At 44.9% G+C, this 25,950-nt stretch overlaps 2 protein-coding genes across 2 annotated transcripts in view; one reads left to right on the top strand and one right to left on the bottom strand.

The window, feature by feature from the left end:
• Window positions 1–25,950, bottom strand: part of Drep4 (DNA fragmentation factor-related protein 4) — a 59,004-nt gene that overhangs the window by 23,771 nt on the left and 9,283 nt on the right. The gene's annotated exons all lie outside the window — the stretch shown is intronic.
• LOC143144642 (very long chain fatty acid elongase 7) lies at window positions 4,315–21,290 on the top strand. The gene is made up of 4 exons (XM_076307270.1): window positions 4,315–4,734; window positions 15,883–15,957; window positions 16,045–16,316; window positions 19,772–21,290. Exons 2-4 carry the CDS (start codon window positions 15,912–15,914, stop codon window positions 20,288–20,290), a joined length of 837 nt encoding a protein of 278 aa, XP_076163385.1. The 5' UTR covers window positions 4,315–4,734; window positions 15,883–15,911; the 3' UTR covers window positions 20,291–21,290.

Genomic DNA, 25,950 nt, shown 5'->3' with positions numbered 1-25,950 from the left:
GCTGTATAATCGCACGATATCGTTTGTAATCGATATCTCACGTAATACTTTTTACCCACGATTGTGTTGCAAATTTATTTATGCGGGAAATTTTTACAAATGGCACGAATACGTTTGCAATGACTTCAACGAACTTACATTGTTAATTCATCGACAATCGTGCGATTCAAATGCTCCGATGCGCCTCACATGTACGACGACATCTCGATAAAATATTTTTGCTACGTACGATTCAAAAAATTAATTCCTCGTCAAACACGTGGTTATTTAGCAGCCAGTCGCACCAGTCGCGCAGGACACAGCCTCGACACTGTGTTCTTCTATATTTACGACCATCGACGTTAACGTCGGAAGAGTCGATTATACCTTTTTTTTTTTTAAACGTACATTATTAACACCGGGTCGCACGCGGTGAAGGAAAGTGCGCTCGCGTGCGTCGCGTTTTACGCACGGACGCGCATAATCAGCGTCGACAAACGACTTTCCAATAGGCGAAAATATTCTGCTTATAATTATTCCTGGCCTTCCGACGAGTCCTTCGATCTTGGAACTAATTAATTTGATCGCGCGATAGTAGCACGCATCCTTCTCGCGCGCGATTATGTAGATACCTATTTAAAGGAAAAATTTCGATTTCGCCAGAATTTATCGTAGCGGCGATCTCCGCTATGTATCTATCTGTGTATCTATTTTATCTACGGGTTTTGAAATTATTTCGTAAAGTGAATTTATAGGACGAATTAACGCTCTATCGGTTATTCTCTTTCGGACTTCGTCTTTTATCGATAGAACATCTGTCAGCCGAATAGCTGAATAAACAGGCAAATCGTGGCAGTGTGAAACTTCAAAAGTTTACCGAAATAAGTGTTTACCGTTTCAACTCTTTGAGAGCTGTCCAAGATGTACTATATACATCGCTTATTTAAATCCGCGCGAAAATGAAAATGATCTACAGATACTTATGCGTATATTAACGTACTAATGGAATTTATCAGAAAGTCATTGTACAACACTTGACTCGATGCTCCGATGGAAATAGGATCAATTTTGCATATATATAACGCAATATTCGATGACTTACTTCCGTCTTGTTTATGCACGCGAAATACGTAAACTGGAATCCAATATAATTTTTTTTATTCATTCACTTGGACAAATTAAATATGTTCAATACAACCTATGAAACGAAGCAAAAAGATAAAGCGAACTGACGAACAAGGCGACACCGATCTTGACGCGGGAAAACTTGTTCGTGTCTTCGATAGGAAACGTTTAAAATTGGATAAAATTTTCTTCGACTTATTTAACGCCTCTTGACACGTGTTTGACTTGTCTCGACGAATGAACGAGATTCGACGACAACTCTTTTTTATCACCTAACTTTGAGCATACAATCCCAATAAGTTTTATTTAAATTTAATTTAAAATAACGTCGCCAAGTACAAGAGGCGATTACAGTCTGACTAAAATTTCCTCGAACCAATCGATCGTAAAACCATGGTATAACGGTATAGACATTTTTCACGCAATGTAACAAGGTTTTTCCTCGCAGAAAAGGTCACGCCCTTTAAAGTTTCATCGAACGAACAAACAATGCCGTTCCATGTGCATCGACCCGATGCACTAAAATATTCGCGTCAAACGATAAAGTTTCGTCGCTGATCGGAAATAGAATATCATTGTTTTTTGTCGAAACAAAAATCTGAGGTGTTGCATATCGATCGGTAGAAAAGGTTAGGGTCAGTGGTCAGTGGAATTATTGCAAACGAAATACCTATAACTATGTATCGTGACACCAATTGCCCGTCACCGCTGATTAAAAACGTATCAACCGTCGAATGATGTGCTCGATCAGAACGACACAACGCAACAACATTGTCGCGCAATACTGAATTTTTCCATTGGAACAACGATTCGACACGAGTTTGGTACGATCAACAATACGACAAATTCAAGCCCCGATAGCGAATTTTTGCGGGAACGTGGTCACGTTCTGGCGTCGATCTCCATGGTGGATGTTGGCAGCGGGTCGTTGGCAACCGTAGATCGAAATCAAATGACTGCTCCTAATTATCGAGGAACAAATTCCATTTCTCGTTTCATCCCTCACATCTGTGAACGTTCTCTCCGTATCTTAAAGCAGAACCCTTTCGACTACGAGAATTCGAGAGACTTTTGTGCGTTTTCTTAAATTCTAATTACTCTCTTACTCCGAAATTGACATTTTGTGAAAAGAACGATATTTGTCTAGTTTTCCTAAAAATTTTAATTTCATAACAATCTTAGCAGCGCGTGAAAGATACGTTCATATTTCTTCGCACGTAGCGTAATCTCTAATTTCGTTCGGAGTATCCAAGCATTTTGTAACTTTATTCTTGGAAGTTGGGTGGTCTGTCGGTTCATTGAAAGTAATGTAGGATCGATCGACGGTTTATTGAAAACTTATTCGAAGATTTGTCATCAGTGTGCGTCCGTTGTTTTTTGTAAACGAAGATGTGTATATTATTTATTAGAAATCACCATCGTCGGTAATTTTATTACACCGAGTAACTAGTTGTCTGACAGCACAGTAGTACGATCGTTAGAAGCATTCAAATTAAATTCCTTCAGAGTCGCGTTGCATCGATGTTCGTTCCACGGCAGAATAAGCGACGCGTACCGTCCTTCTTCTACCGATTTTACGCGCAAATTATCATCCTTGCCAAGACTACCAGTATTCGAAGCTTAGGGTGCGAGTTTTGCAACGCCAAACGATAAAGATTAATAATCTTGTCTCGTGTCGCAAATATAATCTCGCTCTTCCCGTTGGATAGAGTCGTTCGAGTATCTTAAATGGTACTATAAGTGGAATGGTATAAAAACAAGTGGAATCATTAATCATTCACATATTTCCTCATTTTCTAAGACGATTTGGAATTCCTCTTGTCGAAATTAAAGGATTTGTACGGACGAGAAATGGAAAGATTAATAGACAAACGGGAAATAATGATAGGAAACGAGAAAGAGTGTATTGACGATTAACGATCGTAAACGAATCGTTTGATTTCACGTTTATTCGAATCGAGAATAATATCGGCATTGTTTGCGGGACGACTAGATATTAAGTTCAGCTCGAGTCACGTTCCGTAAGAAAGAGACTTAATTTACGATCATCGATACGAGTATTGCCGGTCAATTATGGCGCATCTCCTCTAATTCGGAAAATTCGTACCGAAGAGAACATCAACCTGGAATAATATGCCAAATTATTCGAAACTCTCGTTAATATATAGTACGTTCATTCAAGACTCTCAGACAACGAGTACTCGTTACATTATTAATGGGATGCGACTATTCAAATAGATTAAGAATTTATGTGTACATATTGAGTGCTAATTGCAGTAAACGGTCGATCTTAATTTTCCGTGACAAGTCTACGAAGAAAACTGGAGAACGAAGATAAACAAAGGTGACTGAAGAACTTACGTTGAATGTATAATCACACGATGACTAAATAGCTAATGTTACACAGCCATTGAGACAAAACTTCTTGGGTCGAAGTGGAAAGCAAACATTGTTTCACGCGATAAGATCCGATTCAATTTCGAGCGAAGTTGATCCGTCATTAACGACGATATCTTCTGGTACACGTACGTACTCGTCAAGATGATAAAAAATCTCGAAATATGGAACGAATTTTGAGACGAACGAAATTTCGTCCAAAAGATTAGACTCGTTCTCCGTCTTGGTAAAGTTGGAGAAATTCTACGCTTATTCGAACAACATTTTTTTCATCGGGAAACAATGCGCTGGACTCGTCTGTGTTCATTTTTCGATTCTTCCGTTCAATGACTTTGTTCGTCGTATCGAAAAAAAACAACGGTATCGCGAACACATTGCATTTAGTGGAACGTGAAAGGTCCACTTTCGGAGAATGGTTCCGCCATTCGATCCAATTCCGAAGTTTGCGATTTTAGCAGCGAGGGTAAGACGCCCGAAACGCTTTTCGGGAATACAGTCTCGACGGGAAGAGTAAGGAAAAAGCAAAAAAAAGAACCAAAACGTATTATCCGTTACACGGATAATAAACGATTATCGGACTTACCGGGAGAAAGAGAGCGAGAGGCGATAATTGTCAAATGCAGGAAGACGAAGCGGACGGAATCAAGGTGAGAAATCCGAGTGCAGCGGGCCGCGAATGGGAGCGCGCTGACATAGCGTTTGCTCGGGGATCGCGAGCTCTATCGGTGAACGAAGTCGCGAGCGAAGTGGCTACTTGGGAGGGATATAAGACTACGACTGTCCAGGTTTGTGTTGTCAGATCGCGAGGGATAACGTTCGCGGTCGAGTCGAAGGGAGAGAGAACCGTGCAACCGGTGTTCATCAGTGGTGCGTGTCGAGAGACGGACTTAGCCTCTCAGCTACCACTCCGGCAGTAGTTTTCTCGCGGTCGCGGGCACACGACGATCGATCTTCCTCGAATCCATCGAACTCGACGCACGATTCCCGTACGCGAGTTTCAATCGAGCGTTCGATCGTTCTTTCCTTTCTCCGCGATACGTCGTTGCCTCGCAACTTCTCGAGCGACGACGATTTTTTCCCTGTTCGAGGACCGGATATACGATCGCAGAACCTTTTGGAGCCCAGCGGTATCGATCAGGCCGTGATTCGTTCATCGTTCACCAAGAGATCGGTTCGCGTCGCTGGGACACGTCCTCCGACTGCCATAACCGTCAACGAATTTTAATTTCAGAGGTAATCGTCGACCTTTTTTTCTTTTTGGCACCGTATACTCTGTTCGTCTCTTCGAAGTGATTTTAATTGCCGAGCAACCGGATGTTCGTGTCCAACGAATCGTCGGGTAGGATCGACGAATCGATCGTGGGTAGTTCTTTTTCTTTTTCTTAGCGAGAACGGTAACTCGAAATTGAATTGGATCGTTCCAAGTTCAACGATCCCGAGAGACAGGTTCGTTTTCCTCGTACGAACGACGACGCAACGTATATTTCCGTGACGAACGATTTCGTTCGGTGGACGATAAAAACACCGACGGGATTCGTCGGCACAAACGAAACGATCGCGAGTTCGCGTTGGACGTGTTGCAAAATAACGAGAGATTAGTGCAAGAGGTGTAGAATGCAAGCGGGAATACGAAACCGCTCGGACGGTGCTCGTTCGGTCGCGGTTTTGCTTAATTCGCGTTCTCGATCGAGAACAAGAAACGATCACGGCGAATAACGAGCGAAACGAACGCACCCGTAAAGGTGAATTTACAAAAAAAAAAACCAACCGGTCAAAAATTATTTCCAACGAAGAGCGGTAAATTTTTCCTACGAACGACCGGAAAATCATTCGACGAGACGCGAATTGTACGCTGCGACGCGCGTTGTGGATGTTGTTTCTCTCGATTGTCGGATAACCGAAATAACGAGAGGAAATACCGAGAAAACGCGATTCGAGTTTGTATCCGAACGAGCGATCGACCGTTCAAACCGTCCAGCGGAAACTCCGACAAACGACAGCCTCGTCGACTTGCAAATATACGTACGTACATATGTACGATACAAATGACATAAATACGCCGGTTACAAATTAATCGTTTAAATCGACGCGCGTACCGCGAGCCGACCGAGCTTTCTCGTTCTCGCATCATTGTTTCGAACTCGACGATTCTATCGTTCCCCATTTCTATCGCGTCTCGATAGAACGGTCGTCTTATATTCGATTTATCGTTTGCACGTAAGAACTCGAACAGTGTATTCGCTTGCCCCGTAATTTTATCTTATTTCCATCCGAATATTTCCCGACCTGCTCTAAATCACCATAACCTGTCGCTCGAAGAACCCTGTAAAACTTTTTACAACTTATTCGATCGCCTCGCTCCATTCTTGTAAATCGTCTCGCCATTCGTCAATGTAAATCACCTTCTTCTTTTTTTCGTACTTTCTTTGTTCTCTCGCTTGATTTGAACGGTATCTCTTTCAAATTTTATACACACCTTGCAACAGATTTATACCACGTCTCTTATTTCTACTCCGTTACGCCTTCTGTATTAAAAATCAGGAGTCAAATTATCGTCGATTAAATTTCAATTACCTCGGCTCGTTAGAATTAATTCCGAACGATTGAACGTACGTACCACTTAACAATTATTACAACTAACACCGTACTTTCTAAACCAGTATTTATTTGGCAATCGGTAGAATTAATTTCAATTTCGTGGCATGCAAATGGTGTTTCGAGACCGATTCGGTTACGAAACGGTAAACGCGTGTATCGCCCTTCTTAAGGATTCAAATTTTTTCGTCTCGGGAGAAACGAGTTTCGGTATTTCCAATTTACAAGAAAGAACCGCGAAGAGGACTCGCCACGGATAGCGAGTAACGTATCGACTCCGATAACGCGCATTAATGAAATACGATGCAAAAATAACGGTTGTTCGAGACTCGCGCGACGTTAAACACGTGAAAGTTCCACGAATGTATCTTCGGACGCGAGAACGATCCGCGATGTCGTTTATCGGTGTGCGTTGGGAAACGTTGAACGAAAGGCGTGTTTTAGGAAACGGCACGAACGAGCTTGATCGGAAATTCAGATTCGTTGCCGTTTGTTTTTCGAAAAGGATCGATGCGTTGACGCGCGTTGAATATTTTCGCGGAGGAGGACACCGCGAGTCGGCGCTAACTATCCGTACGAGCGTGCTCGAAACTCGACTCGAGTCGAGTACTCGATCGCGCGAGCGGCTCGAACGATATTCGTGCTCGTTGGTCCAATTTCCTCGAACGTTCCGGACCGATCGGGCGTTTTCGAGCTACTCGAAGCACTCGAGTACTCGGATAGTCGACCAGTTATCTCTGCGTACGAAAGCATCGCGTTGAGAAGGTTTCTCGCGGCGAGTTTCGGTCCCGCGATGTAATCGATTCTCTCGGTGGTAAAAAAAAATTCTTGGCGCGCAAGATTTCCGGACGAGTAGCGCGAATTAGCAATTTTAAACGAGTACCGTTCGCGGCAGCTCGCATTCGACACTGGTGTCCACGAAATCGATACCTGTTGGACGCCCGCTCGAAACTATCGATATCCAGAGAGACGAAACGAGCGTCGCGTCGCTGGTACCGCGATACTACTCGTCGGGCCACTCGTACGATTTCGCGCCCGAAACTTCTGAAACGAGTTACGATTTGCCAAGCGAGTACACGAGAGAACCAAGGAACGCGAGTTCGGCGGAAGTGTAAATCTTATCGGTGTTAATTCAGACGCGTTAAGCGGAGAATAAAAGTCAATCTTAAAGTCGTTAGAGTACTTTTTACCCGCGAGTGTTGCGCTGGTTGCAATTTCGAACGCAAGTAGACTTAACTAAGCGAAACGAATGTTCGCGCGCTCAAAGATACACGTATACAAATATATACAGAGTGTTTCGTAATACGCGTACCCACCGCGATGATGGACAAATGACGTAAAATCTAGAGAGATTCTCGTCTTCGTTTTTGCACTCGAACGAGTCGAAATCTCGAATCGAGACGTAACGTCTGGGTAAAATTAATTTACACGATGAGTCCTCGATCGAGTCTCGATCTTGTCGTTCCCTTCTGCGCGACGAATGACCCTCGCTCGAGTATTCGGTAATGAAATTTCATCGACACGTGCGCGATTATCTCCGAGAGAAGCGCGTTACGAGCAAATTACAAAATGACGTTCGCACCAAGGGACACCAAGGTCGACAGAAAAACCTTGTTCGTAAACGATCGAAGATGAGTTCGATTTATCGTACGAGTCACTAACGGACAAAAACGGATGTAATTCCACGAATGTTTAAGCGCAAGGTGCCGAACAACTTTGCATCGAAGACCAATCTCTACCAACGTCGTATAATTCGGGCAATATCGTGCATCGATATATCGCGCATATATATCCACAGCATCGAACGAAGAGCATTTTCCTCGAGTATTTTCATCGTATGCCCTATTACGAGATACAAGTTTCGGTTGAAATCCACCGAGGCAATTTATTCGTCGGTCGTTCTATTCTCTGTGCGTAATTTGATCGATACGAGACAAATTACAATTCGGAATATCGCGAAGCAGCATCTGTCCGATTACATTTGACATTTGAAGAAATATTCCCCAACGATTGCGCGACGATACGTAAGAATCGAGCTGCAAAAATTCTCCGCCATCGGGCGTCCTCTTTTCGCGAACGTGTATACACGGTTATGGTTGTTTTATGCGGCGGGATGGTATCGTAAGAGTAAAGTAATCGGACGAAATTCGTGCGTACATCGCGATCAGGGGGGAAAAACTGGAAATGCAGGTATAGGTTTCGCTCGGTTTCTTTAACGCGACCGCAGCACGTGGCATTCTGCCTCTTGAAACGGTTTCTCTGACTCACGGTCATGGCGTCTGGGCGCCCTTCGTTCGTCAGACGCCAAGAAAGTAAAATGCGGTCGAAAGGGAGAGTGACGTAGTAATTTCGAACGCTACTCTCGACGAGCGCGGTTCGTTTCGTCGACAACAGCGATTCAAATTTCGTTAATCGCGTTGTTTCGCACTCGAAACGTTCCGTTCCTTTTTCGAGGTAAAGAAGCGAAACCTTTTCGAAATTCTACAACGACCCTCGTAAAACGTTGCTCGTTTCTCGGAAAAAAATTTGCTTTCGAAACGTTAGGGCAACACGTGAATCGGTGGGAAAAGAAACGAAACCGAGTATATTCGATCCAAGTGTCTCGAATATCAATCCGAGCGCCAATTTGGAAGATCTCCATTCGTGGAGAGGAATTATAAAACATCGATGCAAGTAGATGCGAGTAGATGCAAGTAGATGCATTGTCCTTTTATGTAAATTATCGCAAATTCCACTGCTCTTCTGCGAGTATTATCTCGAGGTTGCGTCATCGAGTGCGAAACACGTCTAACGTGTAAACACCGAAGGTTTGTAAAAGGTACGGCAAGAATGCCGCTAAATGGAATCGCACGCTTTCACGCGAATGAAACGCTCGTTCGTGTTTACGTATCGTTGATCGTCGACTGCCTGTCTGCCGTGGCTCTGGTTAATCACCAGCTACGATTAAACGCGCGGATCGAATCATCGAGCGGTAGCGGAATTTGGATCCTCGCTTTGTCAAAGGTACGATTTCAAACCGCGCCTAATTGACGTTTAAACGTAGATGGAAGAGGAAAGAATAAAATCGTGCGAAAATTGCAACTCGCTGCGAGACACTGGATCGAAGGAACTGCTCGAGAAACGGCATCGTTCGAGAATCGAGGGTTCCTTACTTTCTTCGAATACTAAACTTTTATCGATCACTAAACTTTCGGTTGTTCGATCGAAGAAATCTTGGAACTACATTGGAACACGATGAGAAAACGCTTCGCGAATTTCCATAACTCGGTGTTTCGTGCGCGAAAATTCGCTGCCGCGTTAATCTTTCGCGACTTGTGTTTCTCGATACATCGAGATACGACGAATTGTTTCTGGATAAATACTTCGAACGAAGAACGAAGGACAGACGCCTTTTAACGCGTTATTCGTTCGATGAAAAGTCGAAGAAAAAATTTGTCCGAATCGACGTCTCTGTTCCGCAACGCTCGGATCTAAGAATCGAGTACAGCGAATTGAAAATATCTACGATCTCGAAAAAAGGGACTAAACGACCAATAACGATCTTCGTCGTCGAGAACTCGATATTACGAAACGAATTTCCCGCAAGGTTACCCGTACCTGTGGAAAGGTTAATGTCGCGCGAGCAATTTCGTAATGTTCCACGGTGGTATCGGTCGGGGAATTGAACTCTCGAAATGCCAGAAGCAAGTAATATCGCGACATGTTTGGCAACGGTTTCCTCTCCTCGTGGAGAAGCACTTCTCCGCGGGTAAACATTCAATTTGTTCGAGCAGCACTGCGTCGCAGTCTCTGCATTTCTTCCCGTAGCTCCTCGATTTCGTAATCGCACTCGATATCGAAGTCAACGAAGCTCAAAGGCTAGCGAAGCGAACGTCGAGGATTTTTCTAATCGGTGTACGCGTTCGTGATTTTTCCTTTTTATCCGTTGCCGCAACATCGTAAATCCTGACACAAAGGTACTGGATTTTCTCTTTTTCTCTCTCTTTCTCTATCCTCGAACGTCTTTATCCGAGATCGTCGACCGTCCATCGAGAACCGACGTTTGCGATAATAATATCGAGCTCCTTTCGATAAGATGATTTCGCTGCGATCTGAACCGCGAAAGACGAATAGTGACTCGCGTTGGATGCAAATTAACCATCCGTGCAACGCGTTCGTTCGAAACGGAGAACGCTAACCGCGAGTGTTACGATTCGTTGCATCGAGTCGATTCGCCGAATCCGCTACCGGGAAAACAAGGACCGAGGTCGATTACGACGCGCTCGAAATCCCGATTGGGCGCGAGGAATTTTCCCGAATTTTATCTCGACTTTTTTCCCGAGCGATGAAAACGCGTTTGCGGGCAAAGTGCTACGCCTTGCGACCGGTTCGTTACACTTTCCTCCTACGGTCCTTGCTCAAAGATCCGCGTGGGTACAGGCGTTGTTCGGGTTGCGTCCAGTTGCTACGAAATTTAATTTCCCAGAGTTCTATCCACCTTGAACCGTGGACATTCGTTTTTCACGACGTTCTCCGCTAGGAGAGTTCGCAGCGATTCTCGACACCTTGGTACCCGACGTGTCGAACCGACATCGATCCCACGACCACGTGGAACCGCAGGGCTTTCGCGTTGCGTCACGGTTCATCCGTGTCGAAAACGCAAAGACCGTTCGATCGTCCCCTTCCAACGAAATCCAAGCGGCATCGTTCGAAAATTAACGTCTTAGAGAGACCGGCTCGGTGCGTTCTCGACAATCTTAATAACAGCGCTTTCAATCGAGGCTCGAGCTCGCCACGCCCGATTCCGCGTTTTGACAGCTCGTTACCATCTAATTACGGGCAGCCCGCGCACTTTGTCCTAGAAGCACGAGGCGCGAGCACCCGCGATAGAGATAAATTCCGTTGCGACACTCCTAATTCGCACTGCCTCGCAACCGCGGCTATTACCGCCGTGATTTTTATTGCGAGACATTTTTAATATTCCCGCACGGCCGTCGGCCATGGAAGCAATTTTCATCCGAAGAACGAACAAAAATATGTGCGTTCGTCCGGTACTCGTTCACCGAGAAACTTGGAATTCGAATCGAAGAACGAAGAAACGTTTCACAACGAACGAACGAACGAACGAACGAACGAAACCGAGCGAACCGAACCCACCGACGATGCTGCAAACTGCAACGTGTCAAGGATTCCCACGATTTCGATGGCTGAGTTATTATCGTTGCTGGTAAAATACGCGTCCATCGAGGAAAAGAAAGTTTTCGAATCGCTATCGGCCGAATGCAGTCCCGACGCGCCGTACCTGTTGCACGTTCGAGAACTACCGAACGAAGATAACAAAGTAAAATAACGCGATCAAACGCGAGAGTACGAAAACAAAGTTTATATACGATAAACAAAGTCGATACGCGATAAATCGTAGAGACGATCCAATGAGAATCCCGAAAGTTTGCGAGGAATATTGAAAATTACAATCGACGATTACAATCAACTTTAACGATTTTCCGTTAACGAGCATTTATACCCGTTGATCATCGATCGGTGTTAAGATTTCGTTAAAACAGAATGACAAGAAAATTAAGCGCCTTACGATTCCTCGTAAAATTGATCAATCTCGCGAACAAAAATTTGCGCGTAAATCGATGGTCTTGAGACGACTTTCGATTCTTTTTACATTTTTGCTGTCAGTTTCTACGATCGGACTTGGCGTCTCGTTTTCCTCGTTTTTTTATTTATATTCGTTAACTTTAGCCGCGTCATCGCGCTTCCTCGAACAAACGCCTATCGCTCGTCGGAGCTGTCAGGGTTGGTGTTGCTCGATAATCTATCGGAGAATCTCTCGCTCGAGGCTCGACGAGACATCGATACACCCGATCGAACCCGTTAACGTTTCGAGGCCAAGGTTGGGCTCAAGGACGTTCACGGGTCCGTTTGCTCGGTGCTGAGGAAAATCCCCGAACGCTGCCGGGGCAACGTAGCGCGGAACGGGGAGCTCGGTTTCGTTCTTTCGGGGCGCTCGGCTACGAATGGAACAAAAATTGGACGTCGAAGAGGCCAGGTGCTCGGCGTCGGCGTGGCGGAGAAAAAAGGGCCGCAGAAGAAGAGAAAAGAGCCGCGCATTAACGATCCCGTTCACCTTGGTCCGTAGCTAGTACCCACCGGCTACGTATCTCTGGCTACCTTCCAACTGGTGCTCCGCAAGTTAGGAGTCAAGCTGCATCCCTCGTTCCTGGCCCGGTCCTCTTACTCCCGGCCGGATCGCGTCTCTCTCGTTACTTTCTTCTTTCGCCTCGATTTCGAAGGTCCTTTTGTCTCGCGGTGACGAAATTCACCCGATCCCAAACACTCGTCGATCAACCTCGTACCATCGACTCACCGTTGTCACCGGCTTTCGGACATCGATCGTTGTTCTTTCGTACAATCGGTCCAGAGGTCGCGATCGGACACGTAAATCCAGTGTCGTAAATTTTCCTTCACGATCACGCGTCGTTTCTCACCAGAATTACGCCACCACGGGGGATGGGTTCCGAGAACGACGCTTCCGCCGACGGGACGTCTTCTAGCTGTTGGGTTGTTCGGAAAATCATTTCGTTTTTTTTTTTTGGTGAAAATGAAAGGTTTTTTTTAGAGTGTACGAACATTTTATTAAGTTGCGTATTCTCCATTTTGGAAAACGAAGTCACTTTTCGAACGACCCAATAGCTAGAAGACGTCCCGTGGTGGAAGCGTTGTTCTTGGGACCTATCCCCCATCGTGGTGTAATTCTGGTGACATTTCGTTTGTTTTTTTGGTGAAAATGAAACACGATTTTTTTAGAGTGTACAAACATTTCATCAAGTTACATATTCTCCATTTTGGAAAACGAAATCACTTTCCAACCTAATACATTTTTACACGTTGTTTCAATGTCTATAAGTTCACGGTATGTCCAAGATTTACATCCGTGTTCGTTAACCAACGAATATTCCATCGATTCGAACACCATCCGTGTTTAATCGAAGCTCGAGCATCGCGCCCATTTAATACAGACTCGAGCGTTATCCGTGTTTGACACAGATTCGAGCGTTAGCTACACTCGATACGGGTTCAAGCATCGTCTGTATTTAATAGAAACTCGAGGATTTTTTACATTTCACCTGGATTCGAGCATCGTCTGGATTCAGCGTTCGATACTTTCCGTATAAATAAAAGTTGTGTCGACTCTGCGCAAAAGTCGCCACTTTATATTCGCGTCGTTGCAAAGAATGGACGATAGAGACGTTGACGAATGAATATTATGAAACACCGTGAATGTAAATGGGATAGAAGGGGGGTCGCTCGTCCGGGAAAACCGAATCGTTGTAGGATCTTCGGGTCGTAGGTTGCGCGTTCGGGATGAAAATTCTCAATAAAATACGTAGCGGCGAGGTTGAGATTTCGTTCCATCGATGGATGGTCCGCGATGGAGAAACGGAATTGAATTTCAAGAACACGGTTCGACGTTGAATTCCTTTCTTCACGGAAACACGTGTCGCGCGTTTCCTCTAATCGATTCTCGGTTGCGAAACGCATCGTCGAATAAGTTTCTCGTAGCATCGAGCGCAGTCCTTCGACCTTAGATACGCCTCGTATGACGAAATGGAAATAGTTAAAACACGTCCGATCGAGACTTCGTCGAACGAATCCTGTTAATTAACCGTTCGTTTCGCAAGGTGGCCACGAGCCACCTGGTTACCCGATCGATCTCGGCGACGCGAGTTTGGTAAACACGAATCTCGTCCGGCCAATCTGCACCGCCAATTCCTCGCTCGTGAAAAATTCCGGTACGACAATCGCGGCACGACTGATTGCGCGGTGCTCGTAATTGGCCGGTCTGCAATTACGAGACGATGATAATTGTTCGAGGTCCGTTGCTCCCGCGTCTCCGTTACCCGCTCGAGGACGCGACTCGAACAATGTCCAGTCGTACAATGCTACGTTGTTACGTTTCCATGAACGACGTTCGCGTAGTCTCGATGATTCGGTGAACGTTCACCGATCGATCTCCCTTCGTTCGAAATCCCCCTTTAAATCACCGCCAGTGCGCGCGCACCGTGGATCGAGTTCTCCGATTTCCGGCCAACGGAACGTTTGCCCTTGCCGAACATTTTCGAAAGCGTTGCACAATGTACACGTGTAACAAAGAATGCGCAAAATCGAGTTCCCCGACTTCACCGTGGCCGGGCAGAAATTTTGCACCGTAGCATTCTATGTAAATATTATACGTCGACCGTGAAAGTTCCGTTTCTCCGGAAAGTGATTTTAAAAACACGACTCGGGCCTCGAACGTACGAAAGGAGCAAACTTTTTCACGCGAACGTAACGCGATTCCGGCTACGCATCGATGTGTATTTACTTATTTACATATTTATCGTATCTTTATAAATGCCTTCTAAACGAAATGTACCGTTCTAAAATATTCAAATTCGTTCGTACGCGTGAGAATAAAATTTCATCCGCATAAACGCAGTTTCTGTCCGCGATTGCAAAACCGATAAACCGGTTTTGCGGTTTCCGGTACAGGGCGAAAATTCCTTTAAAATTTTTTTAAAGGAACGCTAATTGGGAATTGCGATACCGTTATCGAGACATTTTTCTAAAATTTCCACCGGTAATACATCGCAACTTTGTGGACGATCGGTTGTATCGGTAACGTTTAAAATGCGAAACGTGCGCGAATAATTTTCTTACGAACGAATTATGTATCGTATGCGCGAATAGACGTCTCATAAGTCGCGTACAGTAATTGTACCTAAACGCGCAACTTTCAGAATAAGAACGTTCTCAATATTAAAAACGATATCGAGAAGGTACGAGAAACTCTCCGAAGAATCAACTCCGATGCAAACGAAACCGAAACTATTGCTACAGTGTGCCTAAACACGATTACGGTATATTCTCGAGGAGGAAACAGTAGAAGGAAAACTATACGCAACTGGTGCGCGATTTCCTCATAACCAGTCGATCGACACGCGTAGAAACTGAGAAGCCTTTCTCGCGTCTGGATTAATTTTCATAAAAATTAGGTCGCAATTGGGGAATCGTATCGACAAATTATACTTTTGGAGTGCTTAATTTTTAAGAAGCGTTGACAAATAAAAACTCGTTTACGATCTCGCGATCAAAGTATCGCTCTTGGTTTCGTCGCAAATATTTACGTTTGCAATAAAATTTTATTCATTCATGGTTATTTATGGTTCAGTTTTCCATCTGTCGTTTTCAATACTGGTAGCTCCGTGGAAAGTACTAAACGCTAAATTACCGATAACTTAATTTTTGTAGAAAAAAAATTCTCGATGCAAGTCACATTCGATAATACGAAGAAAGGAAGAGGTCGTGTTAAACAATACGCGTTGAATAATCGTGCAGAAGTAATATACAAGCCCGGACGAATTTTAAAACGATCCTGACGACTTCCTTCTCCTCCGGAGGGTTAAGTTTTATTCCGATCGATTTTCACTACCGAAAAAATTCTCTTCGTTGTTTATCGCGATTATTCGTAACTCTCGTCGTTGCGAGATCGTCTTTAACATCGATCGGATCGTTGCTGTAAAGGAGGTTCCTCGAACCCGAGTTTCGACGATGCGTGTTTATTGATTTCCACCGGCGCTGTTCACGCGAGGCGAGCACCGATGAACTCTGCTCGATAGTCCCCGGGGATGACCGCGCTCGGACCTCTATCGGTTCAACAGTAAATTACGCAAACGATCAACGAAACGGAATCCTCGCGATCCTCGCTGCTCCGCTCGTTCCGTGGGACGAAAATAAACGATCGTTCTTCTTTCACAGGTTTACCCGGCCGAGACGAATCGAGGACAATGTCGGGCACCGTGGAGTGGCTCAGAGACGTCTACAACAAAAGCGGTAACGGAACACCCATTCCCAAACACGATCGGATTTCGCGGATATAGTACATCGCGCGAGCTGCGACAATGTTGTCTCGTCTTTCAGATCCGAGGACCAGCGATTGGTTCCTAATCACGGGGCTAGGTCCGTTGTTGATGATCCTAGCCAGCTACATATACTTCTCCGTATCCGCCGGGCCGAGGTACATGAGCGACAAGAAGCCGTACGAGCTGAGGAACGTGATGATCGTGTACAATTTCCTACAAGTGCTGTTGAGCATATATCTCGTCCACGAGGGTCTGGAGAGCGGCTGGTTGCGGGAGTACAGCTACACTTGTCAGCCTGTCGACTATTCGAATAGTCCGAGCGCTCTCAGGGTACGTGAGTCGCATTTAGAGGAAATAGCTTCCTATCGCCGTCGAGGGGATACGATTTCGCCACGATTAGGAACGAGTTCACGCCCAGAGTGAACCCCCGAACTAATATCGCGAGATACTTTTTCGGGATCCACTTGGGATTCTGTCAATTTTGACAATTCCTGCACCGATTCGAGCAATTATCGAAACGACCGATCCTATGGGAAGATTCTTCGACCATTGCGAGCAGCTGCAAAGAATCCCTCCGAGTCTTTTCGCCCTTCAATTTTTCCAAGGCATTCTCACCACCTATGAACTTTGTTCGTTAACTCGTTTATTAACTCGTGGTTAACCCTTACCACCCGTCGACTAGATGCAACGAACGAGATCGCATTTATCGAGGTTCTAGCCCTTGTCGGGTGTCCCGAGATTCGTAAGGTTCGTTTCAAACGGAACGAATTACACATTTTTTCAATTTCGAACAAGCCACGTTCAATTTTTCAATTTCTTTCGTATTTAAAATTCATTCGAGCGATTGCTCGATACTTTTGCGTACCAAAGAAAATACAACGAATTATACATATAGGCATATACCTCGTCGGGTGCATTAGGCACGAGGAATGGACGTCGTTTAGGTTGTATTGGGTTGTTCGGAAAGTAGTTTCGTTTTTCTTTTGTGAAAATGAAACACGATTTTTTTTAAGTACACGAACCTTTCGTTAAATTATATATTCTCCGTTTTGGAAAACGAAATCACTTTCCGAACAATTCAATATACGCTCGAAACCTATCGCAGTACTTCGTCCGCGGTGTAAAATATGAAAGCGCGTATGCAATATTTACAACGGTCGTAAACAATGCAACGGATGGACATATTCGAGGATAGCGAGAATCGTGTTCTTCCTTTCGTTCTTTCGTTCACCTTGCCGTTGGACGAGCGTTTCCTAGTTCGACTTACGTTACGACGACGACTTCCATTTCCCAGAAGTAGTTAGAATAATAACGTCTTCGTTGCCTCGGCGGCAATTCCACGCGTGCCGTGTTTTCCCGTAAAGCTGCGACCTTAATCAAGACGGAAGAGAGTCGACCGAACAATGCTCTCTTTCGAACAATGTTGCAGCTCTCTTCGTAAGCAGTGTCGTTTATCTTGCCCGCAAGAAAGAACGTAATTCTTGTCCATTGAGACGACAGCGGAAAATAGTAATCGATGTACGAGGTGTCCCGCTAAGAAACAGGACACGATCCGAACCACAGCGGAAAATAGTAATCGATGTACGAGGTGTCCGGCTAACAAAGCAGGACACGATTCGAACGATCCGAAAGAACCAATAGGGTGCAAAATTTGTGAACCAAAGGACCACGAATCAAAGGACCAAAATTTGATTCGTAGTTATCGAAATCGTTAATATTTTTTCGCAGTGTTACCTTTCATCCACTTGATTGACATTCTTATTATTTATTTTCGATTTTCTGAACCCGACGACACTTTTGAAACTCGTTTGCACCGGTACTGTAAGTGTACCTTGAGCTGTCTACAGCGTACTCGGTTCGTGTCGGCGCCGATACTTCTTCAAAATTATAGATGTACAAATGTACATCAATACATCAACAAACTCGATGACACGGTCGAAAAGCTACGCGTGAAATATTCCGTCTCTCGATGCAAATGGTTCAAACCGACCACGAAGTCCAAAGTTTCGATCAAACGCGAGTCTTCCTTTCTCGGAGTCGGTCATTCGACGATTGTCCGTAACGCAAAGTATTTGTGTTCATTGGTCGTCGCGAGCCATCGTCGGAGGAAAACGAGGAAATAAATATTAACGCATCAGAGTCCGTGCATACTCGTATTTGCGTACGTCGGTTCAACTCGTGACGAAGTCCGTGTATTCGTACTTACGATAATTAATCCGGCGATGATCAACGCGCACAACAGAGGCTCGAGAAAATTACGTCGAGAGCTATCGAGTTCTCATCGTCGAGTGGCCATTCGAGACTGCATCCCCACGGCTATCGATCGAATTCGCGATAGTTCACGAATAACGAGAGACGACGAATTTCCTCGGTCTCGATGATTTTGAAAAAAAAAGAAATACAACGAATCGAGCAACTCGTTACCAATGTTTAACGAGTGGAATTTGATTCGAATTCGCGATAGTTCACGAATAACGAGAGACGACGAATTTCCTCGGTCTCGATGATTTTGAAAAAAAAGAAATACAACGAATCGAGCAACTCGTTACCAATGTTTAACGAGTGGAATTTGATTCGAATTCGCGATAGTTCACGAATAACGACAGACGACGAATTTCCTCGGTCTCGATGATTTTGAAAAAAAAAGAAATACAACGAATCGAGCAACTCGTTACCAATGTTTAACGTGTGGAATTTGATTCGAATTCGCGATAGTTCACGAATAACGACAGACGACGAATTTCCTCGGTCTCGATGATTTTGAAAAAAAAAGAAATACAACGAATCGAGCAACTCGTTACCAATGTTTAACGAGTGGAATTTGATTCGAATTCGGATCTTCCCGTAGATCCACTTCGTGCTCGTTGAGATGTCTCCTGAACGAACACGACCCGCCATACTTCCAAGAGCAATCTCCTCGAATACTTACCGTACATCGTTCCTCTTACACGCGAGTACAATTGGTCCGACAAAGAAGAGCTACTCGACCGTAATTACCTTGCCTTTTAACAATACCGTTCATCGCGATACGTAATTTTTTTCCTCCGCGAATTCTAATCCTTTTTTCTTCGATGAATCGGTCTGTCGTTGCTTGTGCTTGCATTTCCATTCGACGAAGCGATCGATTGACGAAAAAGTTCGAATTTACATCGAATTCTTAAACGTTGATATCTAGTGTCTCTGCGTCGTCGAATCGTTGTGTTCTTTTTTCGAAAAATGATCAAGAATTCACCGATGAAATTCCTCGTCACTCGTAAAGTATCGCGAGTTCGATCGACGAACGGAGAATCTGATCCAAGAATAGCGGCGGATCGTTCGATTCGTAATCCTGCGTCGTTAATTTCTAATCCGCTCGTTGAAAAATCGCTTGTATATTCAATTGCGTGTCGTTCGGTCCGCGAAAGGAATAATCAACTTGTAACCGGAGTTAACGAGACTAACTAGCGTGCCCGAATCTATCGTGACGGAAATAATTTATTCGTTTTAGTTCCACCGTTTGCGCGGAGATGGAGAAAATTTAACGCATGCCCATAATTGTTGTTTCCGGGGAAGTTGTTCGTAGCAGGTGCACGGTCGACGGTTGGGACAATCCCGAGGTATACTTCCGCGTTTGAAACGAGATTCTTGTTCGCGTTTTCGGTAACGACGATGGTGACACGACCGAGGGTACGAGGTTTGCTACGATTCTCTCGTAATTTGCAACGTAAACTTTCGTTTAAATTCGTTTCGTCGCGTACACAAATATCCTCCGAGTTTCCTAACATCTTTGCAGTCGTAAATTGCAGATGGCCAATGCCGTGTACTTATACTTCATCTGTAAACTGACCGAGCTGCTGGACACGGTGTTCTTCGTCCTACGAAAGAAGAATCGTCAGATCACCTTCCTCCACGTGTTCCACCACGCTCTGATGCCTGTATGCGCCTGGATCGGGTGCAGGTACCTGTCGAACGGTCACGGTACCCTTCTCGGTCTCATAAACGCGGGCATCCACGTGATCATGTACACGTACTACATGCTGTCCTCCATGGGACCGCACATGAACAAGTACCTGTGGTGGAAGAAGCACCTGACCTTGTTGCAGTTGATCCAGTTCGTCGTCATCTTCTTGCACAGCGTTCAAATTTTCTTCAACGGCTGCAATTACCCGAGACCGATCACGCTTCTGTTGCTCTTCAACACGCTGGCATTCATCTACATGTTCGGGTCCTTCTACGCGAATACTTACACCAAGTCGATCAGACGAAAAGACAAGTGCTCCAACGGGATCACGTCGAACGGCAAGGACCGAAACAAAACGGAATGAGGGGGAATCGATCCACGAATGTTCAGAACAGCCTCCGTTCAGTGTTACCGAACCTACGACCGTGGACCGATCCGAGTCGGAGGAACTGTTCGTGTCATTAGCTCTTAATGGTTCCGTTGCGTAGAAAGGTGGATTTTAAGGAATATTTATCGTCGGTTTCCCGAGGCTCCGCGTTCGCCGAAACCTTCGTTTCCCGACGAATTCTCTCGAGAGAGGCGTACAAGAGGGGACTCGGTGATATCTCGCGTTCGCGATACAACGGACGCGCATAGATACCTCGTGATCTTCGTACAGAGATAAAGGACGACCACGAACCGAGAGAGAACGATTCCTGTCGAAGAAATTAGGGAAAAACGTTGAATAATGTTCTTTCGTGGCATCGGGGCCAAGTATGCTGCGTGCGCGACAATTTGTCGTTCGAGTCTACGGGTGCGAGACGATCGAGAATCGAATCGAACGCGTTCGAAAATTCCCGGCGTGTCGCGGAACGACACGGGAACGCGTCGGAGATCTCCGCGGGAAACGCGATATCGATCCCGAACGGTAACCGCTCGATACGAAACGTCGATAACGAAGGAATCGATAACGAACGCGCGTCCCGTTTACCGATCGACCCTCTCGATATCCGATCGAACGAAATTGTACGTCGGTCGGTAAAACGGAACGAAGGCGCACGACCTCGCGTCGAGTACGAATAATCCGAGCGCATCTATTCGATTGTTTCTTCTCGCGTTGCGCGAAAACGATAGACAACCACGTTCATCGAGAATCGATGTTTCTACGAATATTGTTCACCGGATGTTTTTCTTACGAAACTACGCGACACATTTGTATATACATATACTTATTGTTCGTCGAGTTTAAAATTCGAATTACACGAATTACGCGAACAGCGAGTATCTCGGCGATCGATCGCGTCGTTCGGCCTCTGAAAGTATTCCATATTTTCGCAAACGCACGAACTATTGAAATATCTCACAATAAAAGAGCCATATTTTTACGTAAATGTTTACCCGTTTTTGTTCCGTTTTTCATTAGATCGTTAGCCACTAACGACCGTATTTGCGACATCGGAAGGCTGACAGTGGATCTCCTCCGCATTAAATCCTACCTCGTAATTCAAACGTTCGAAGCGTAAATAAATCGAAATTAAATTTGCGTATTATTAGACCGTAGGGGCTACGAACGAAGAATCGTATTTACAAAAGGTAAGAGCACCGCCGTTGAGGTACCGTTGTCTTTCGATGTAACTTTTCCGTAATTTGTTACGTTATTTTTATAGATCGTCTAGTATGGATAAACTTTGACTCGAATCTCGTAGATCTATGGAATTGTGTTCCGAATGTTTCAATCGTCCGTGTAACATCGATCCAGAGATCCAGAACTGCATCTACTTTCTAGTATTCGCAATTGTCGCAGATTTTAACTCGAATTATCGAATCTTCTCGTCGGAATCTTCGCTGTTGGAAAAACTGTCGTTGAGCCAGGTTTCTATTAGGATCGGAACGTCGCGTTGAAACGAGGAGTAGGCGACTTCCTGTTGTAAATTATTCAATGTCGTTCGTAAACCTCTGACATTTTGATAGATAGGTTTTTGAGAAACCGTTGGTATACTTAATGGTTTTGTCCCGATGGTTCGTTTCGCGCAATTTAACGCGCAAATCGTTTAATTACGCACGTTGCTTAACCGTTGAGTCGTTCGATATTTGAACAAGTCGAGAATATCTTCCATTATTTTTCAGAACTTTAATTGAAATGGCTGGTGAATTAAAAGAGATGCAGAGAGGTCGAGGTTTCCCGGAATTTCTTTTCCAATTCTTTGGATGGAAAAGTTGTCAGTGGCTTCGGTGACTCCAGTTTCGAGCAATTGATTGTTGACCGGTTGTAAATCAGAAGTAGCGTCAGCATCGGTTAAATGAAACAAAATAATATTGCAGAATCTCCCTGTTTCTTTCGGCTAGCTCCTCCAGTGTGTCCTCTTCGTAGTAAGACGATTCCAGCTTGTAAACTCTATTATTTAGATCCGTTCGAGAGTTATCGAGCAATCCGAAACTTGATCAAAAGACTCTTGGCTCGTTTTCAAGTTTGGAAAATGTAGCGTTCTAACGATCGAGGACAAGGAACTCGTGACTCATCCGCGATAATCGGATCTGTGTCTACGATAGATGCGAGCGTTATTCGCTAGTAAAAAATGTCTGTTTCAAGTATCCCGTGTATGCGTATCGATGCAAGGTTACGCGACGCAAAACGCCTGAATCGTCCAATGTCATTGATCATCGATTATTCACCGGTTGACGTTCTTTGTCGTCGTGGGTCACGACCGTGGGTCTCGGGGGACCTCTTCATCCGCTTCATGCTAAAAACACCACTCGTCGATATTGTGACGGGACAAATTCCAAACTGTCACTTTTTAGCGAAGAATTCGAGTCGTGCTCGAATTCCGATTCGTCCAAGTAAATTTAGCGAGGATTGGTGAGAGTCGCGACGAATCACCCGATCCAAACGAAGAACTTTACTTGAAAATTATTCGCACGGGAGAAACAATGGGTTGAAACGGACAGCGTGACTACGTGGCGAACGGTTCACTTCAGAATATAGACTGCTTTATTCGAGAGCTTGGTGGGTTTATATACAGTTGCTATCTTAAAGAATAATAAAGGCGTAAAAGTTTCACACGGTTGGTTTTCGGGTCAAGTCTTCTCGGGAGGACGTTCGTCGAATTCGAGCTTGGGGTTCGGGATGCATCGTTCCGGGTGGTCCGAGGTGACGAAGCCATTCGTAGGAATTAAATATCGGGGAACTCGTCACAATATCAAAGTTGGCGTCCACGAGAATTAAACGCGGTGTGTGACACGCGGGTCAACGAGCATCGCTTCGACCGGTCAGGGAGATGTCGCGGAAAAAACATCGAAATCGATGCAGAGAATAATCATGCTCGAGTAGATCTCGAACAATAGACAATGCTCGTTGTTACTCGAGCGAATCCACGTGTTTCGTAAAATAGGATTATTCGTCGTCGACGACTGTTTCAGCGTTTCACTGATCTTCGTTCGATTGGAAAGTGAAAATTTTTCCAAATAAACTGTTCAAAGTCGGAGATACGTGCTGCGCGAAAGTACAATAACGCAATCGGTAGATCGAGTCGAAGGAATGGGTAACGTATTTTCCAGTACGGAGAATTTGCTTCCTGGGTCAACGACTGGAAAAATGAAACGACTCGAAGAAAACGCGTTCAACGATAAATAATTCGAAAATGACCCGAAGACTCGAAATCGGTTTCCGGTCCGCGCTCGATCACACGAAACCAGGGTCGCGGTAGATTCCATGTATTCGATTTACATTAGCATTTAAATCGGATTACGTATGAATTTTCATTGGGCTGTGTCTTCGTTATAAAGTTTCCGAAATTCATCGTCGATGAATTGTTTGATCTAAGTGCGCCGGGCACGAATGGTAATACGGTGTTTTCGTACGATGGTAAACTACACCGATCTATTCCCCAGCGTCGTCGAATCGTCGGAAAAATCGAACGCGGAACGAAACGTATTCGGGGAATGAAATTCGAGTTTCCGGCCCGCTCTCGGGAAACGCGCGTACGTTCGACTGGTCGAAACATTATGCACGGAACCCGAAATTATCGAGCAGCGATAAATCGTCGCGTTGGATCGCGAGAAATCGATTTTCGCGTCGAAGTGATAAATTCAGTTCGATTCGTTCGTCACGGCCCTGGAATACGATTTATTTTTTCTACGATCGTTAGACAGGAAGAGAGTCGACGATTTGTTTTTTCCACGATCGTTAGACAGGAAGAGAGTCGACGATTTGTTTTTTCCACGATCGTTAGACAGGAAGAGAATCGACGATTTGTTTTTTCCACGATCGTTAGACAGAAAGAGAATCGACGATTTATGGAAGCGTTGAATGTTTCGAGTCGACCCTAAATTATGGAATCGCGATGAAATTAAGTAGCAGAGAAGCGACGATTTAATCGAAAGCTCTACGTTGCAACGTTCCGGAGAAAAATTCCTGGGACAATATCCTGGAAACGTGTTAGTTTACCAACGATTTTATCTCGATTCACTACCCCTTGCTCGTAACGAACGTTTCAACGAAAAAGCGTGTAGAACGAAATTAATTAATCGCTGTTGGCACGGATCCCGTTTCGTATACAACCGGCGCGTTTCTCGACGAAAATCAACGTAAAAGCGAAAACGTGGAAAGAAAAGCGTTGTATACTTCCTATCTCGATTACAAAAGTATTTATTGCGTCGAATCGAAAACCTTTCACCGATCTCTCGGTGGTTCGCTTTCGAGCGCGTGCGAGCGTCGCGACGCTCCGTAAAATAGGATCGTCGAATGCAACGCTTCGTTCGTTCGTCGCGACACTATCGACCTCGATTTCTCAAGTCCTTAGACGTTACGGCTGTAGAAACGAAATTGTATCGATTTTCGAACTGTTGCAACAAATGCAACAACGACGTAGATAGTGCTACACGTTGGCGACGAACGATTCGCGTTAGATTTTGGGGACTGTGTTCGTTTTGTCAAAACGAGTCGACTATTATTATTCTTTTTCAATTTTCTACGGTCAATCGCGAGCAGAGAGTCGAGAAAAGCACACGACACTGTTCGTCGTTTACACAAAATCGAATCGTTACAATAAACGAAATATTGTAATCCGAAGTTTTACAACACGAACGAACCGCCATTTTTCGCCCATGCATGGAATCTTTCGATCGTCTGTTTTCGAGTTACGCAACGTTTTTATTGATCTACATTGACGACATTTTTCAACGAACGGTTGATATTCTGACGCGCGAATACAACATCGTTCGAGTCTTTTTCGAATCGATTTCGCAGGCCTCGTTCATCTTACGTCAATGCCGTGTCGCTAATCGCGAATGTACGTTTTACGAATCGTTGTTACCGATTTTTGGAATTTGGACTCGGTGGATCGCCTGTCGAAGAGCAAAGGCGCGAAAGCTGCGCGGTACGATATTCCCGAGACGGATCGAACTCGAGCAAGGAAGAATGATTTAACGTTTTTCTTTTCTTCTTCGATCGACTGCTATTCGAAAAACGGAAAACAACGTGGAATTTTGTACGAAATGGTAAACGATACAGGTGTCTCGGCAAATAGCCCGATCTCGGTGTTCCAGATCCGTGTACAGTATTTGTTTTCCGTAGAGCGCATCGAAAAAAAAAAAAAAAAAAACGGAAAGGAGGTTTCCGAAGTAATTAGTCTCGGGCCTCGACGAGCTTAAATCCGTGGCTGGTCTTAATCGACACACCGCACCGTTTCGAGCTATCTCGTCTCCCTTTTTACGAGCTTTTTCGGAATCTTTTGTCCCGCGGTAATCCTTTGTCGTCGAGCACCGTCTTTTCTGGTACATTTTTTACCCGTCCGTGTTCCCCTTGGTAATAAAACCAGAGTCTGGCACATTTTGCGCGAGTAAACGTTAATAACTCGCGAAGATAACCGAGCGAAACACCGTTGTTTTCTCGTTACTCGAGTCGAAACGAGTTTCCACGGAACACCGGATAAAGGAGAAACACCGGCCCGTGTAACGTGCTACACCGTCATCGAGAATTCCTCGGTTTGCCTCGAAACCGCGATAAGATTCGTCGACGAGTTTCTTCGTCGTTCGCAAATTTCGACG

This window comes from Ptiloglossa arizonensis, chromosome 3 (genome assembly GCF_051014685.1).
Source record: "Ptiloglossa arizonensis isolate GNS036 chromosome 3, iyPtiAriz1_principal, whole genome shotgun sequence".
NCBI classification, from domain to species: domain Eukaryota; kingdom Metazoa; phylum Arthropoda; class Insecta; order Hymenoptera; family Colletidae; genus Ptiloglossa; species Ptiloglossa arizonensis.
This window is presented reverse-complemented; position numbering and strand designations above follow the sequence as displayed.